The 17,866-nt window shown below is 41.7% G+C and overlaps 1 protein-coding gene across 1 annotated transcript in view; it reads right to left on the reverse strand.

The window, feature by feature from the left end:
- Positions 1 to 3,419: 3,419 nt before the first annotated feature.
- Positions 3,420 to 17,866, reverse strand: part of SPOCK1 (SPARC (osteonectin), cwcv and kazal like domains proteoglycan 1) — a 255,375-nt gene continuing 240,928 nt past the window's right edge. The window contains exons 7-10 of the mRNA XM_042826651.1: positions 13,502 to 13,723; positions 12,851 to 12,913; positions 7,786 to 7,923; positions 3,420 to 6,774 (exon numbers count right to left, since the gene is read on the reverse strand). Coding sequence (XP_042682585.1) covers positions 6,584 to 6,774; positions 7,786 to 7,923; positions 12,851 to 12,913; positions 13,502 to 13,723 — 614 coding nt within the window. The 3' untranslated portion in view covers positions 3,420 to 6,583. The remainder of the gene's footprint in view (positions 6,775 to 7,785; positions 7,924 to 12,850; positions 12,914 to 13,501; positions 13,724 to 17,866) is intronic.

Raw genomic sequence — 17,866 nt, forward strand, 5'->3', positions numbered from 1 at the left:
TTCTCTCTTGCTTGCCAAAAGAAATCTGTTGCAATCCCCTTGGTGTCACCGGATGTGCTCCCCATCCTTCAGTGCTGGCCATGGGGCAAGGAAGATGATTAGGGCAGATTTGTACCCTGCTGCGACAGGAGTGGCATTGGCAGCCACCAAAAAAAGCTGCCAAAAGCAGTGGAAGTATTGATCTTCTGTAACAGCCCTTTGTAACCTGCTGTATTTCAGTAGCCTACGTTAATCTGTGAAAGCCTACATCTTGTTTCTGACTTGCTTTTATTTAATTTTACTTCAGGCTAGTAGCTATTTAGGTCGATTCCTTGCCACTTGTGATAAATTGATGTCATCCGTGATGGAGCAAATCTATGTCGGTATGTTCCTACTTGTTCTTTTTAATTGACCCTATTTGTGTTAATTGAATTTGTGATATTTAGCATAGAAAAGCCAATATCAAAAACTGCAAGTCTCTCAAAAATTGCAAATTTCATTTTCATAATTCATTTTCAGTGTATGGCAGTGTGTTTCTGATCCTTGCGTTTAACAGTATGCTCTGGAGTAGATTTTCCCATGTTCAAGGGCCAGATTGCAAATGTATTGGCTGGGAAAGGAAGTGGAGTCATGCTCCAACAATGATTTTTACTGAGTAACTATAGATGAGGAATGACAGTTAGTACCTGGCAGGGACCCTGCGTGTTAAGCTTTCTTTATGAACTCTCTCTCTCTCTGCCCAACTGTTTAACTCTAGAATTGCAGGAATTTATAGTGAGCCCCGAAAGAAGTGGATACATGAGACCTGTTGGTGCCAGACACCATATTTCTTTCTAAAACTGGTGTCAGCAGTGGGGCTTCTTGTAGTGGTACAGCTGGGAGGGTGCTTCCATAGGCACTTAATGCCCACTTTAGAGCTTTTTATGTACCTCTGCCTCGATACTGGGCTGATACAGTGCTGGGAAGTATCTGAACATGCTCACTGGTTGTGCTCTTTCCTTTCTCCCAGACTGCTACTGTGTGGCTTTGTTGTTGTGTTTTTTTTTTTATGCTAGCTTTCAGGGATTCATTTCAAGCATTCTGTATTGCTCACAGGGGATGGGAGCAACCTGGCTCATGGCAGAAAGCTGCCTCTGCACTTCGTGGGTTGTGATGGGCTGATCCTGAGCTGCTTAAGTCAGTGGGAATTTGCATTGCCCTGAAGAAAAGTAGGAACTTTTCTGAGAGTTCACCCACATCCAGTGGGGCTTCTCCTCTTCTCACCTAAATCTGGTTGTTTTACCCTTGATCTTTCCTTCTTCCATGGCAAGATAACACCTGCTCTTCTCCCTGCCTTCCCCAGCCCTCCAGAAAGGGTGGGAGCTCAGAAAGGCAAAGGCTTCTTAATAGCACTCTGCCTCCTTTTAATCTAATTGGAGAGTTGCGCTGTGTGCAAAACTGTTTTGACACAATTTTTCTTTTTAATATCTCACCCTTTGACTGTCAGTATTTAAGGAAAAATGAAACTAATCATCAGTGAGGGTGCTGATGCTAATGCTTCGTAGCTGGTGTGGCTCTCATCAGAAAGCTTTGCAGGAGACAAAAAAAAAAAAGACTTGTGTGTGTCTAAGAATAGAACAGACAAGGGAGGTTTCAGAGGAAAAAAAAAATGTAGGACCATTAGCAAAATGCTATTCTCATGTTACTAATATTATTTGTATGTTGGGAAACAGGAGGAAAAAGGCTATTTCCTTGTGAAGAGTCAATCTTGTACTTTGTCCTGTGTCCCTTTTCCCAGAGGTACCAACACCCTTTAGTGCCTGGGCTGGCAGATTTTCCTGAGGAGGGGAAGTGTGATGTCTGGAAGGGGATGGACTCTCTTGTTCTCTAGGTAAGAGTCAGCCCTGCTCATCACTTCACCTTAAACTCAGACCAACATCTTACTGTTGCTGAAGCAATAGACACACTGCAGTACCAGCTGGCAAAAGGCTGTGTCCCTTAGAAGGGAGGTAATGAGAATTAGTCCAGGATTGTACTCCAAAAGGCAGCATCATGGAATAGCTGGAGATAAAACAACAAACCTTATCAGGGCACAGCAGGTGGGATGTGATAATGCTGTAGTGTGCTATGACTATTTTAGTGTCTGATATCCAAGGACAGATTAACAGTGTTTAGCCCAGTACAGGTTATTACAGAAGAGATTAGCACCACATAGGTGGGTAAAACAGCAGCTCAACCTCATATGAGGCAGGTAAACCATTCCCAGAAGCAAATATTTCAAAGCAGGGGAGCAAGGACAGCAGGGGCTGACACAGAAGGTGGTCCAGGATTGCTGCTGGGTTTCTGCTCAGGGAGGGCAGGGTGATGCTGAGCATGGGGGGGTCTCCAGTTCCTGCAATATGGATCTCAAAGAGGTTCAGCACCATTCACTCCTTAACTGTTCCCCACCATTAAAATCTCATTAGCAGCCCACATGTTCTTAAGCTCAGGAGTTTGTGTGTGTGCCTTTCAGCCCTCAGTGCCGCAGTGTCTGACATCTGGCATGGCTCAATCACTTAAATGTGAAAAATCAAACATTTCAAAGGGTCTCCATCCAAAGGGTTTGGAAATGGAAAGCTCTTATCTCCTCAGACAGGTACAGCAGCTTGCTGAACAGCAATGTGTGTTATTAATAGTAAAAACAAACCAATGAATGTAAATTTAAGAGAAGTTTCAGGTGTGCTTTGGACAGATTCTGCTCATAAAGGAGACAGCTCAGCCAGTGGTGTAAGGATGAGCTCTAAGTCTGTTAGATGAGATCATCACTGCACTTATCTTTGAAAATGTATTTCATGCTTTCACGTGGCAATTTAATATTGACAAAAATACTGGAATGGGCAGAGGAAAGGTGATGGAAGAACATTGTAGGTCCGCAATTAGCACTGTAATGATGTTGGCTGTTTAAAGGTAGCTAACAAAATGGAAGTAAAATTCAATAGCAGTGTATAAGTGAGGATGACTTATGACTTAGAGATGACACCCCAGATACATTCAATGGATTTTTGTTTTCATTTATGCTGTGTGCAATGGTGTGACTGTCTCTGTTCATAAAAACGCCCTGGATTCCTACAGAAAAGACAAAGACGTAACAATCTGCAAAGTGGGCAGGAAATAACACTGAAAGTTTCTCCCACCCCTTCCTACAGCTCATTTCCTTAAAAAATCTATTTGAATTTAATTTGAGAAGTTCTAGTTTTGGTACAATCATTGCTTTCATTTGGTTTCATTTCTGCTTCTAAAATACAGCTTCCTAGAGACCTTACATTAACTTCACAGATCGTGGATGACATTGAACAGAGGTAAGAGGTATAAACCAAATATAAAAGACCATCCATTTCCATGCATGATTAAATGCTGACTCAAAGTGCTGCCGTATTTTTGATCCCCAAAGTTTAATAAAATTCAAGACAGGCAATCATGAGTCGCGGACAAATTAAAATTTATTGAGACAGACAAAAATGCAACTATTCCAGACTACAGTTAAGCATTTACAGTTAACCAAAGAAAGATAGCAAAATGTTCACATTCCACTTAACTCCTTATGGAAAAAGCATTCAGAATTTACTATGCAGTTCTACTTACTATGGTAGCCTACATCCATCTACAGTAGGGACATCAAACTGAAACACGTAATATTTGGATCTCTTCTTACAGATCTACACATTAAACAGTAACAGACATCAACGGCATTGAGAAAAGTATAAAAAGACCAAAAACCACCTACTGTAGAAAGGGCTTTCTGATGTATAGTAACTGTACAAAGCAGTCTATGTGTTAAAGGAACCTGAATGGCATACAGAAGGGGCTGCAATAAAAGCCAACAAATGTAGGAAGCTAAGCTTGGGTGAGCCAGTGGTCTGTAGCGAGTGATGACCTCAGATCTATGTCATTTGTTGCTCAAAGGGAAAAATGCTACAAAACTTCTAATATCAAAATATTCCCATGCCAGAAATGTACACTGAGACTAACAGACTAGGCTGGAGAGGCAAGGAGAAGCATTCACTAACAAACAGTGTTATTTTTAAATATAAACTTTACATTTTCAATATAAACTGTAGAATAAATATTAAATAAACAGTCTAACAGTTTAAAGTAACAGTATGGAATAGCTTGGAAAAAAAAGATAAAGAAAAGGATTCTTTGTGTTCACAGCAAAGGCCAGTAATGACCCAAAAAACCCAACTGTGCTGAAATCTGAACTCAAGGAGATTTTGATTTAACCACAGTAGTTAAAAGGACACCTTGAACCATAAAGCAATGCCTAACAGTATTTCATAGTCCCTAATATGAAAGAAAATGAGATTAAAAATTGGTTTGTCTCTCTAAAAGAATGGGGCAACTTGGATTCCATTTTTCACAATGAGAAAATGTTTGAAAGGTCAATGACTTGATGCAGATGGGAAGTTCTGCTTTGGGAAGAAGAAAAAAAGAAAGGAATTAAATTAAGCTGCGAGCAAATTAAATCCTTCACAAAGCATGAAGAAGAAAAGGGCTTGATCTGACAAAGGATTGGTTCTTTTTAGATTTCTTGGCTGTTTTTATCTTGAAGAAATAAAACATCTTCTTAGAGTTATTGTTTCAATATACACGTGTAAGTATATATAAACTACAGGTCCCCCAAACACTGCACAGTGCTGGTGGATTTCAGCAGGGTTTTGTTAAACAGCTTCATACCATTTGAGGCAAAATGCAGTCTGAGCTGCTATTCAAAGCTCAGAGATCTGCCTGGTGTCTTCCTGGTGAGGCCCTGCCCCATTATTTGATATTATTTTCTTTAAACTGTTATAGCTGCAGCCTTCTGAAATAGTCCATAATAAAAGTGTATTTTTCCAATGCGGATTTGGAATGGTCAGACATGCACGATTACAGCTAGGACAGGCTTAGTGAGAATGAGAATTGGATGCCAGTGGCATCTCTGCTGATGTGAACTGAAGGATGTCTACATTTTTTTTTATAAAGCCTTATTTAATAGCTTTCATTTAAGCAGTTGCAGATTTTGTACAAGAACCAGGAGGGCTGCAAGCTCGATCCTGCCATTCCTTGTGAGGGTTCGGGACAGGCTGTGCCCTGGTGGGGTGTGGACAGAAGGGATGGACTGTGTGCCCTCTGCAGTGATGCAAGTGGCTGGAAAAGCCATTGCAAAGGGGCACAGAAATGTAGAAAAATATGTAGGCTTGGTCCCCCATGAGACCATGGGGGAGAGGGGAGAGTAAGCTGAAGGTAAATTTGTTCCTAGGAGTTTTTCTTCAAAAAACAGCACCTACTCCACCACCAGTTTGTGTGTGGATGCACAGTGCTCTCCTTGGCTCAGTCCACTTAAAGCAAAAATAATGAAAGGTCACTGCTGTATGTTCCTGCATCAGAGAACTACCATGGGAAAGGACACAGCAAATAATTTAATGTCGGTGTGTTGTGATACAATTGTAGAGCTATAAATACATGGCTGATGTTGAGGGGAACACAAATTGCATTTTAATACTATTCTTTTTGTATGTGTGTGTCAGGAGTGTGCAGCCTGTCACGCTGAGCAGGAGTTACGCTTTTGAAGCGCTCCCACATCAAGTTGCTTTTTAGAACAGGCCAAATACATATTAACTATTCAAATTAAAGAAATGGCAGCTTATTACTTTTGATGGTGAGTGGCTTTGAAAGCTGTAGAGCCTTGCAGTGAGGGATTGCTTACCAGGCAGCCTAGTGATGTGTGAGCCTGCATGATGCTAGTGCAACACTGAGTGCAAAAGAGTTCAGCCAGCTGCTGTGGAATAGCTATGGAAGTGGTTGTGATGCTCCAAACTGATCGAGATCTCTCTCCTCCGTTATTTGGGAAGGCAGATGGATGCTGTTCCCTGCCTCTAGGGCTTGATTTGTGATAGCTGCAGGTTCTCAGTAGCTCTGAAGATCAGGACTGTGATACTTAACCCAGTAAGAGTGGCGGAGAGTTGATGTGCGCTCTGGTGGGATTTTTGTTCTTCAGTAAGGTTGGACTAAACCTCTCAGATGCTTTCGCAAAGAATGTAAGGAAAATAAAATCCCACCAATGGGTTTCTTTCTGGATTAAACCCCTGGTTCTGGGGAGCCAGAAATCACAACCAAAGGTATTTAATCAACTGGAGTGCAATAAATACTGAGTAGAGAAAGAGACACCTCCTCTTCCTTTCCCATGAAAGAAAAAAGATCATTTCTGATATGATCCAGATAGCAATTTATGATACAAATTGTCTGTGATAACATCTGATGGGTTTCTAAGCCTTGTACTAGTTTGCTGAGCCCTTCTGTGATTCTTCTTTCACGAGATGCGTGTCATAAGCTGTGCAACTGAGGATTAAGACATGAAATGTTTTTGGAACAAAACTCATTGCCCCTGTGGATACAACAAAAATCTCCCAAACCAACAGAACAAAAGCTGGATTCTAAACAGTTGTTGCTGGAGAAAAAAAAAAAAAGCTGTCTTCTAAATTAAATAGACTATACAAAATTAAACTCAGTAGAGAGGGAATATTTGTGCCAGGTACTCTCAGATACAATTGCAGAGATACGATATGACTTGCAATATTGTGCAAAACGTGAGTCCTCTGAACAATGGGCACTACCATATATAACCAATTTCATCATCCTTATCATCATCTTCATCTTCATCATCTTCATTAGCTGCTCTTACGTGAATCTTCAGTTTCCCTTCTTTGTCTTTTTTTGTTGCTTCAGGTTCCTCTTCCAAATCATCCAGCAACACAACAGATCCACCGCTGCCAAAATCCCCTGAGGTTTCTTGCTCCTCTTCTGAAATAGGCAAGTGGGAAGAGTCATTTCCTCATGTCACCACATCACCTTGTACATCACTACCCTTGTCATTCAAGCCACTGGCATTTGCAGTGTTACTTTTTTTAATTAATTGGCTCAGTTGTTCATTAAACAATCTATAAATTTCACTTTTCCTCCTGAACTGAGTTAAATTTATATATTAATTTACTCTAAGAAATTTTCTTGCATGAGAAACTGCATCACTCTGCTCCCAGATTCTCAACTGATTTTAAGACTGACTCGGTTCGTGTGCATGCAGGCCAGAAAATAATTACTTACAAATGCTTTTAACTCATTACGATTAAGTAGACCAGGCTAGGTTAGAAATATTCTGTAAATTGATTTTATTTAAGTGCATAAACCACAATTTGCAGATACATCTACTGAGCCTAAAACCCATGATGCAGTTCTGAGCATCCCAAACTTTCTAGGTCTCTCACTTTTTTGTTCTGAAATTACAACAGCTGCAGCTTTGGAAGGCCTACAGCCTTCACTCAAGCACATCAAAGCAATGCCATGGAAATCCTGCCTGCCTAGGTAAGACAGCTAATTGGTGATTGTATATACTGCCACCATGTTGTACAGTCAGCAATTTTCTTGGGCTTGATTGCTAATTTATAAGAATTTGTAGCTGGTCCTTTCTTTCTCTAGTTAGAGATTGTCAAGTCCCAAAATACGCAGAGCAATATATTTAATAACCTTGCATAGCAGTCCCATAGCCTTAATTACAATATCACTGACAAACCCCACACAAAACATCCTTTTAACACTGGCTACTGTGTGCTCCCTTCTGCTGTAGTCCCTCAGTCAGAAGGACAAATGTGTGCAAGGGCCCCATTTGTAACAGGAATTGGGAACCACGTGAGCCCTTTGAACAAAGCTATGTTTTGCTGTTGTCATTTGTGTTATCGTACTCCATCTTACAGCAATGGCAAGCCTTACAGGGATGTTAATTCCTTTGCTATCGGAGGAGAGCACATCATTACTCACCACAACTAACCGTCCCCTGCTTTCTCGAGCCAGCTATCTCATTGCCATACTTATCAACACACCAGCACTGCCCTGTGCTGCCGTGGCACTGAGTGGCTTTGTAATAACCTTCCTCATTGCACCGTGGGATGAAAGCACCTGAATAAAATACAAGACATAATCAGTAACACAAGCCTCTGTAGGATTAAGCAGGTCTATGATGGTATGTGATATGAAGAGCTTGTTTATTTATATGAAAAGCTTCAGCGTTGGCAAGAAAACTCTTGTGATTATCTGGTGCCAAAAAGGGAGCAGAAATTGTATATTATTAACTATCTTGAGCCACCCTGGTCACTACACAGTGCATGGTTTTGTGATAGCATGCAGGGGCTGAAGGCATATGCTCCTAAAGCTTGGGTTCAGTCTGTCTCTGAATGATTAGCATTCCTATGGTCTTGTTCAGATTTAACTCTAGGTTTTAAGCTTTTCTTCCCAATTGGAACATTATCCCAACTACATTAATTCTGCATTTTCTTTCCATTTGCACTCCTTCACTGTTTATCATATAAGTCTTTCCACAACACTGTAATTATCCCTGGAAGGTATCTGCCATCTGCTTGCTATACATACTCATCTCAAGCATTTCTGACTCACTGAGAGTTTCCATGCATAAAAGAATGCATAGAGGTTTACAAAGAGGGACAACAGATACTGAAATCCCTAAATCTTCAGATTTGAAGCCTAAGGTTTATCTCACAATAAAACCAACATGGTTCAGACTTGCAGAGTGTGCTTCGTTCTGGCTTCCAGACAGGTGAGCTCTTAGGAGAAACCCATTACTGCTCCCACCATTTGCAGCTGATAGAGGAAAAATGCTCTTCTGTACAAAAAGCCTCTCTTGTCCTTCAAGATTATTCCTAGGGGAGGTCAATGCAGTCATTCTCCATTCTTTGCCAATAGCTTCAACTTGATACAAGGCAGAAACCGACCCTTGCCCCAAATTTCTCATCTCAAGTGACTGTTGAGAAAGTATTTTCTCCTTTGTCAATGACGCCCATGATTTACTGGTCATACAGGAAGTTTTTACACTAGTTTCATGTGTACAGCATCTTTTCAGACAGTTCATGTCATTCAGTTCATGTTTTTTTTCATATTTCTGCTCATATCCTCTCTCTTAAATGCTTCCGGTGTTTATCAGACTATTCAAAGCCTTGGAAAAAGTGCTCAAGTGCTGGTTTTCTGCTGGTAGCTCCCCTGCTACATCAGCTGTGCTTCTGGCTCTGGGGAACAACCAAGGAGAAGGGGGTCCTACGTGGCTCTGCAGGGTAGGAAGGGAATGGCTGCAGTATTTCTAAACTGTCTCATCCTCTCTCTTGTCCTTGGGCAACGCAACCTCTACCTTTTCATAGAGTTTTACTACATTTCCTGTAAAGTATTAAAACGTTCCAAGATGACTGTAAAACACGTAGATTTAAAAAAAAAAATAATAATAAAAAAAAATTGCCCAGGCTCAATGCCAAGATAACTGTGTAGAAAGGAGTCAGGCTTTGGGTCACAATGTAGAGTAGAAGTCACTTCTGCAGAACAAATGTGTGCCAACTGGGATGTAACGCTGGGATGTTACATATTGAGCACCTTGGTGTCAAGCTGTTTGACAGCCATCAGGGAAAAGCCTGTGCAGGTGATAATCCAGTGTGGACAGAACATCACTGGGAGCAAGTGGTGCACAAAAGGATGATTCATCCTGTAAATCCTACCCAAATCAGCCCCTGTGTGCATTACAAATTAGCTCTGTCTGCAAGTTCTGCTTGGAATTTTTCAGTGCTACTGAACTTGACTGGGCATCTTGGACCACACAAGCAATTTGGAAGGAAAAAGGAATTCCTGTTTCCTTTGTTTCCTCTCCCTTCTCTGTGTTTCTTGCACAGCCATCTCTGTGACCCTTTGGGGAGGGGACTACAATTTTACTATCCACCACTCCACCTTCGTTGCCTGCCTGCCTGCCTCAGGCCAGGGAATCATGCTTCCTCTGTCTTCCTCTGTTCTACACATTATTTAATTATTCCCTGAAAACTGGAGCAGTGCTGCTGCTGCACCTATATCCTCTTTATGGTTCTTTTTTGTTGTTGCGTTTTTTTTTTTTTTTTTTTTTTTTTTTTGCATTTTTCCTTATCTATATAACACTCCACATCCTTGGAGGACATGGAGAGAATAATTATATGCTAAAGATAGCAAAGCACACCGGTAAAAGCTAGACAGAATTAAGTGCCAGCTCCCTGTATTAGCTATTATGCCTGCTGAATTCACAGGGCTGAGATAGAAAAAAAAACAGTGACAGGAGCAGAAATTTATTACCTTAGTGATGTGGGAGAAACATTATCAGGATGCACAGTTGTATGCTCTAAAAGTACACTCTCTGCAGTTAATTGTACTCTAGATAAATCTGGTAGGAAAAGATGAATAGTGCTGTTTACTTTTTAATTCAGTCCCCTGGGATGCTCGGCTCTATTTGAAAGTCTCCAAATTCAACATATCTAATGGCAATGGCTTTGAAGTACTTTGCTGCAAGTGTCATGTGTGTTGATAGAACAAAATATCAAAAGTCATCATTTTTTATCAATGGATACAAATGAACTGAAATCTTCCTCATGCACGCTGCTCAGACTGTAAATGCTGTGCTCTATATGTCAAAGATGGAGAAGGAAAGAGAATAACTAAAGACGAGTTTCTCTGAAAAGACTCATCTCATTCCAGTCTCTGCTGTTGCTACAAGTGGTGGTTTTTGTCACATCTATGTTTCATTTTCCATTTGCATGATTTTTCAGTGAAATGACATTTTTTTTTCCCTTCCACTATATAAATAACAGTGAGATCAGATTAAAATCTCACAGACAGGTGTCATTATGCAGGCAGTCTCAAGGCAGGTGAAGCACAAAGTTCTTCCCTATATTATTTTCTAGCTTGTTGAACATTCTGTGCCTGACGCTTCGTTTGCTGAGCTTACCTACTTTTGCCCTTTATTTTTTTTTGGATGCGGTTGACTTGAATTTATTTGTGATGAGGGACCACTGTAATGTTATCACTTTGCTCTTACTGCTGTGATCTGCTTTCAGGGCCACGCGGTACAACTGCCTGAATGTTGCCTACCTACACAGCACCATCATTATTTATCCCCTGCACTACAACAAACCCCTTATTTCAGCCTAGATGATGTTTACTGTATTAAGCAAATAACAGCAATGCATAAAATAAATATGGGACAGTGAAAGTTATCTGTTAGGACCTGGGCTTCTTATTCTTTCACAAGGCTTAGAAATCATGAGAGCCGTGAGGCTGACAACACAGTGGCTTCCTCCACTATGACAAGCATTTGAATGAAAAAACCCAAAACATTTATGGAACGTAGCACACATACAACACAGTGATCAATCCTGCTTTCGCTCTCACACTGATGCACAGCAGGAGCTGCAACTCTGAAACGTCTTAATCTTTATGTAAACATGCTATGAGAAGATGATGGAACAAAACCATAGGCCTTGTGGCCTTTGGGAATATTCTTACTTTAAACCACACCATCCATGTTACCTGAACCTTGAACCCAAAGCACCAGCTTCTAAGAACAGCAAGGTTTGGCAAGGATGAAATTTGCTCAGGGTCTGCTAATGAGTATCTAGAAACACCAGACCACAATCTGAGAGCAGCCTGAAGTCTGAAATTTGTTTCAGCAGAGCTGCTGTGTGTGCTCTGTGCCACAGCTTGAAAAAAGCTGGTGAAAAACACAGTACTAAGGATGGCAGCGTGGGTGTGCATCAAGCCGGGCTCTGTCTCCAGGGTGAAATTCAGTTAGTCCTGTAAGCATAGGCTTCAACCCCTTGCTGAGATGCCTCATGTGGTTTGACTCTATGTGCATGAATGTGCTGGGACAGAAGCTTCACTGAGATCCACTATGTAAACTCTAGGCTGTGTAATAATGCATTCTAGGAGATGAAATTGGTTACCTTAAAATTACACAGTTTGACCATCTGAATGTTTAGTAAGGATTTATTTCATCTAATTTTAAATATCTACCAGAGCAGCCTAAGTTCTGAAATGCTCTGTAATGCTAGAATGTGATGGAAAGTACAATGACAGTAGCAGGGTGGTAAAGTCTAGGCAGATGAGGACGAGCCCAAATGCAAGAGTCCCAGACAAAGGGAGGGAATGGAGGAAGGAAGAGGAAAAAAAAACAAAAAAGCAAGCTGCTTACCTTTGGAAGGCCCCAGGTATGCAGGGATCTCCAAGGAGATACCTTCACCTCCACTGCCAACCCTTAAATGAGGGCTGGGAAGGGGTGGATCCGGGCTCCATCCCTTCCAGTTGCTCAGCTGCATTGCATGCACCTGAGTTCCCGTGGGCTGGCCCTGCCTTCCCACCAGGTGCTCAATCAGTGCTTCAGGCTGTGGCTTAGCATTTCCACTACAGGCTCCCAGTAGTTGACAGAGAGGGGGAGTCCAGGAGCTGGACTCGATGATCCCTTCCAACTCAGGGTATTCCATGATTCTACCACACCTTAGAGTACAGAGCATGCTGGTGGGTTGCATTAGATGAGATGATGTAAATTCTTGTTCTCACAGACTTGGTCTGAGTGTCATATACACGGAATACACCGAAATGCTTTTAAACATTAGACAAAACTGAGCCCCAAGGTATGCATATATTGTGCCATGACTGGAGGAAGCCATGAACCTGCTGATGATGAACCATCTTTGCCCCTTCAGTCAAAGATGGGAGGATGAGTATCAAGCAACCTCCGTGCTTAATGCTGCCCTACCAGCTGATGAGGGCAATATTACTCTGCTCAGATGAGGTTTAATATTTCTGGACGGCTGTAAATTAGTTCTGAACCTGTTGCCATGCTGACATCTGTTCTGTATGTTGCTATCTCATGATTTGTTTAATTTCATAGTGTCAGGACTAAATTCTGTAGTGCATATTCCTGATTCAAAACATTATTCTCTAATTGAAAAACCATTACTGCATATAAAGTTACAATAATCACAGAAGCTTTAATTAGTTGAGTAAATGAATGGCAAGTAATCGAACTTACCCAGCAGACTCTTCCCTCTACTGAGCTTTTGAATTCTATTCATTTCATTTTGGCAAGGAAGACCTAAAATATAACGTATGAGAATCAGTTTCCAGATGGTACAGGACAGAATCTAATGACTGGATTCACTGCTGACATGAAATGTAGACTATGGTACACCTGGGAATGAAAGAGGCCCATATGCTGGTACTGTACTGCAAAACAAATTTATGTCATTAGCTCTACTAATTAAAAAAAAGTAATTGCAACACACTGTGTTTGAGAAAAGAGTTTGAGGGCCAGTTTCAGTGTTAAACTGTTTTTCCTTTCTTTTCACCAAACTGACAAAGTGCCAGGCCTCTAATTTTTATTTGCTAATAGACTAGTTTCTGCATTAATAAGGGAGTATGTTCTTGAGCCTTCTATTAGCAATAGAGCCTATTTCTAAGCTGTTTGCTGGCACTTAGTACTGCTTTGTTTTAGTCATCAGGGAATGTTAATATAGCTCATCTGTGACATTAAGCATTGTTACACAATGCCCTTTTATACCAGAGCTAGAGACAGGAGCTCTGTAATGCAACTGACTACCAATTACCCTACAAAGAGGTCAATCAACTTAAACTCTGGGAGACCCAAACAACTTCTCTTTGTACTGCAAATTGTACAACTTACCACCTGGCTTCTGGAAGCAGTAACACCACTCATTGTTGGAAAGCTTTCCATCTTTGAAGGAGTCACAGGAGTTGAAGAGAGGTTTGACGCATGGCTCATACTTATCCAGATAAATGGCACTGATCTCTGAGGGATCCAGCAGCAGGTCGTAGTTCATGTCAAGTTTGTTGAACATCCAGCCTAAGGAATCCTTACAGATTGGAAGGATGCTGGTGTCAAATCCTGTAAGAAGACAGGCAAATATCCCCAGCTGAATGTCAGTATGCTTGCTGCACATAATCACTGCTAAGCCAGAGCCATCCTAAATTTTTTTGGTTGGACTATGAACATTAACCTCGCTTGGTCAAACCAGAACAAATTCACAGACTGAACTGCTTTCACTCTATTTTGCAGGCTGAGTCCAAATGCAACTTAAATCCTGTTTCCAAGATCTGTTCCTAGTTCCCTGATCAACTTATTTCCTAGTATGCTCTCACCTTCCACATCTCAGCCAAGTTTTTGTCTCTTCTGAACCCTGCCTCTGGCAGTGGACAACAGCATGCTTTGACTTGAATTGTGAGCTGGTGCAGGGAGTTAGGGGAAAGAAGCGAGGAGGCATTCTTTTGCTTGAACCCCTCCGAAGAATGGCCGTGCTTCCCCTGGGAGCTCCATAGAGCTGCATGAGATCTTGAACACCACTCCAGCACTGTTTGTCCTTGCCTACTCCAGGATTGTGCAGCAAAACAGGATTCTGCTCTTCCAGCACTTTGGAAACCATCATCATCATTCATTTTAATAGCCCAAAGCCTTAAAAGACTGCAACAGCAGCGGTACCACGGGAAGGCCAAGTCATGCATATGGATACCCACAAGGTATATGAGATGCATGTGTCAGTATTTTGCAGTCTCCACAAAACCAGTGGCATTGCCTTCTTTCACAACCAAGACAGAGCACTATAAATCCACACTGTCACTGCATTTTTAATGCTTGGTGCAAACATGGATTAATTTCCCAATTATTTATGATGCAATAGAGTACATTAGTTATCTAGTGCTAATAAATCTCAGAATAAGGATCTCAGTTTCAGCAAGGACATGCATACATTGGCTGGGGATTTACGTGCTCAGGGGGTACCTGAACCTCCTGCCCAGGCACCACATGCTCACACTGCACAGCATGCCTGGGCACCATTCATCCTGCTGTGGGCCACGTGAAGCAGCCCGATGGGCTTTTTCTTTTTTGTTGCATCTTTCATTGAACGAGGTCAAGCTTAGCCTTCTGTGCTGTAAGTGTCAAGTCCCATTTCTAGATGCTGCTTTGTTAACGTGAAACCTAAGATGTTGCTGGAATCACGCTGACAGTTTGTCCAGGCTCTGCAGTCTACCTGCTATTTTTAAAGCACGAATCCAAAGGAGGGCAATGCTTTGTGCTGGAAGCTGTGTGTTTTGTATGCAACTGCAGCTGAAGGTTGTCAGTGACATGGAGAACAATCAGAAGGGTTAACTAATGGGAAGGTTTATGTCATTTATAATACATGTTTCTCAGAGAAAGGAAGAGGGTAACACCATTTCCTCAGGGCTAGAGGCAGTGCAGGCAGGGAAGAGAGAGATCATGCTGAACATTTCATCACATTTTTGTGCTGTTATCTCCTCTAATGTTATCTAATTGAGTTTGAGCACAGTGAAAAAGAAAAAGGCTGTACAACTAGGGGTAGGGAGGGAGCCTGCTTGTCTTGCTGAAGCAATTAGGACTGTTCACTTCAATTATTTGATTCAGCTGAAGAAGACAAGTAGGATTTGGTCACTGTACAATCCCTTGTTGAGTGAACTGCCCTCAGAACCCTGACTTGGCCTTAACAGAGCTCAGAGGCACAGGGCTGGGTGGTGGCTGATGCCTTGTGGGTGTGCATACTGCACTCCACAGCACAGCTTGAAGAAAGCCAGACAAGGGATGATATTTAGTTGTGTGGTGGGACCACTGCATGCTTAGGCTGGCCCCATTCAACAGCTTCCAGGAAAGATGGGTTCTGCTGGCTGGTTTTTTCATGCATAAATGCCCTCTCTGGTAACAGCCTTTGTGCCTTGCTGTGACACTTTGGTGAATAGCTACAAGGTCTGCTTGCAAGCAGCTCAACATGGCACATTTTGTCTAGCCCTGTGGCTCTCTGAAGGCCATCTCCTAACTGGTAAGGATCAAGGGAGGGGGGGAGGAGAAGATGCTGGCATGAACTTGCCCCCTTTAGTGTCTTTAGGTTACTTCTGCTCCCTGCTGGAAGTCTCAATCTGTGTGTACAACATGCATACAGGGATACCACTATTGTGTGCCCTCAGTGCTGAGCTGTCAGAGCAGATCACTGGATGGTGAGTGATGTGAACTTGAAGCTCCTCTGTGACATACCATCAGGGCTTGGAAGCAAGATGCAATCATGAAAGGTCACTTACGAAGACAGTTAATTACATTAGATGAAGAGGTTTTGATTGTAATTTCCTGTAAACAAGGGAGCTTTCAGTCCTGCCACCAGAGTTCCAGATGAGGTTTATTAAGAGGCTGTGCTATTAAGCAGTGCTCTATATTAGGCAGTATGGGTTGGAAGTCTTTAAATATTACAGCAGTAGGTGCAATAGAGAGCCCTCAGCTAGGTGGTTATTATCAGTGAAAAGACCAATTCTTTAACTGTCCTTCAGCGTGTGGCTGAAGGTGAATAGCAGTGTCTACCTCCACTTCACTGCCTCCTGGTAAAAGCTACTACCCACAAACTGCTGGGATTTGTAGAACACCTCTCAACAAATATGATGCAACATGTGGGATGAAATAAACCACATACTGTAATGCTGTAGTCAGTTGAGCACTCAGTTAGCAGGCTAGAATTCTACCACAGCAGACCTGACCTATCAGCAGCCTCAGTGGGATCTTTTCTGTGCATAAGCTCAGCCTTACACTTCCTCTGGTGACAAGCAAGAGGATGGGAAGGCTTCATATCCCTGCTGTTGGCAGAGGCTGTGAATACAGATGCCAATTAGTGTAAGTTGTAGTGGCTGCCCCCATCTGGACACCTGGTCAGTGGATGACCACTGAAACCATTGCACTTCCCATTCTGACTGACAGCTGTACAGCATCCTAACAACCTTCAGACACTGCAGCTCTGGAGTGAATTCACACCGGTGACCTACATGTGAAAGTCTCAATGTCCCATTGATACCTACAAGGCTCTACTTTCTCTGCTTTAAAATGAAATTAAAAAAAAAAAAATCTTTAAGGGAAAATTCATAATTAAAAATAAACACACCTCATGGCACATAAAATTATTTTCCCTCTTCAAGCATTGACTTACATGAGCCAGATTTATTTTATTAAAGTATACTAGAGTTAAACTAGCAGGGGAATAATTAACCTAATTTCCCCTATCACTTAAAATAAAGGAAGGAAGAGAAGAAACGTTCCCCAGAAAAGATACTTTATATTGCATAGATCTCTAGAACAAGAAAAACAACTCCCACTCCAACTAAAAAAACTGTCTAGTTATAGCTTGGAAACATTATGAATTATCAACAGGCTCAGGAGCAATTTGAACCTGATCTTAGTACCTAATTAGTTTTATTATTTCTTGTTTCAAAGCATGTCCCTGAGTTACTGATATTATTTATTGAAGAGATTTCAATTGCACAAAGACTGTGGAACACAGAGCTCCCTGACTGCAGTGCTTTGTTGGGATCTCACAGGTAGCACCTGGAATGGAGGCTGGAGATTTGAAGCACAATGACTCACCCTTATCCCTTTCTTTTCAGCTGAGTAAAAACAAAACAAACAAACAAAAAAAAAAAAAGCACTTTTTTCTTCACCGAGGGGTGAAATTAAAACACGCAAAGAGCTTATTTACACTCACAGTAACATCTTGAAAATTTAATGTAGCACAGAGAAATCCCTGCTGGAACACCTCCTCTAGACAGCTGATGTGTCCAAGGCATCTTCATCATCAACATCCCACCATCTGTTCTCTTACTGCCACGGGGGCACTCCCAAAATGGATTACTTTGAGTGTGTATGTATATGCCTTTAACACTCTACAAGCACAACCAAGCCAGTTTGGTTTAATGAAGTGATTGGCCTGGGGAGGAAAGGAGGACATGTAGAGCAGTAAAAACAAAACAAAAAAAAAATAGGACAACGTGTGCATGTCCTGTTTGCCATGATTCACATGGATGTATTTTTCAGTTTGGATATATGAACTCCATTTCGAATTTTAAGCCCTATTTAAGATGTCTGTCATTCTTAACAAATGTTTGAAGCTGATGTTAGAGGAAGGCAGACCCTGCTGTTCATACTCTGTGTCTATTTTCTGGGTTTCTAGAGAGAACTGAAGCAAATTTGGCACATGTAGACCCATTC

The sequence above is a fragment of the Centrocercus urophasianus genome, unplaced genomic scaffold, assembly GCF_019232065.1.
Source record: "Centrocercus urophasianus isolate 14NV4802_14NV808 unplaced genomic scaffold, USGS_Curo_1.0 seq_26, whole genome shotgun sequence".
Classification (NCBI taxonomy): domain Eukaryota; kingdom Metazoa; phylum Chordata; class Aves; order Galliformes; family Phasianidae; genus Centrocercus; species Centrocercus urophasianus.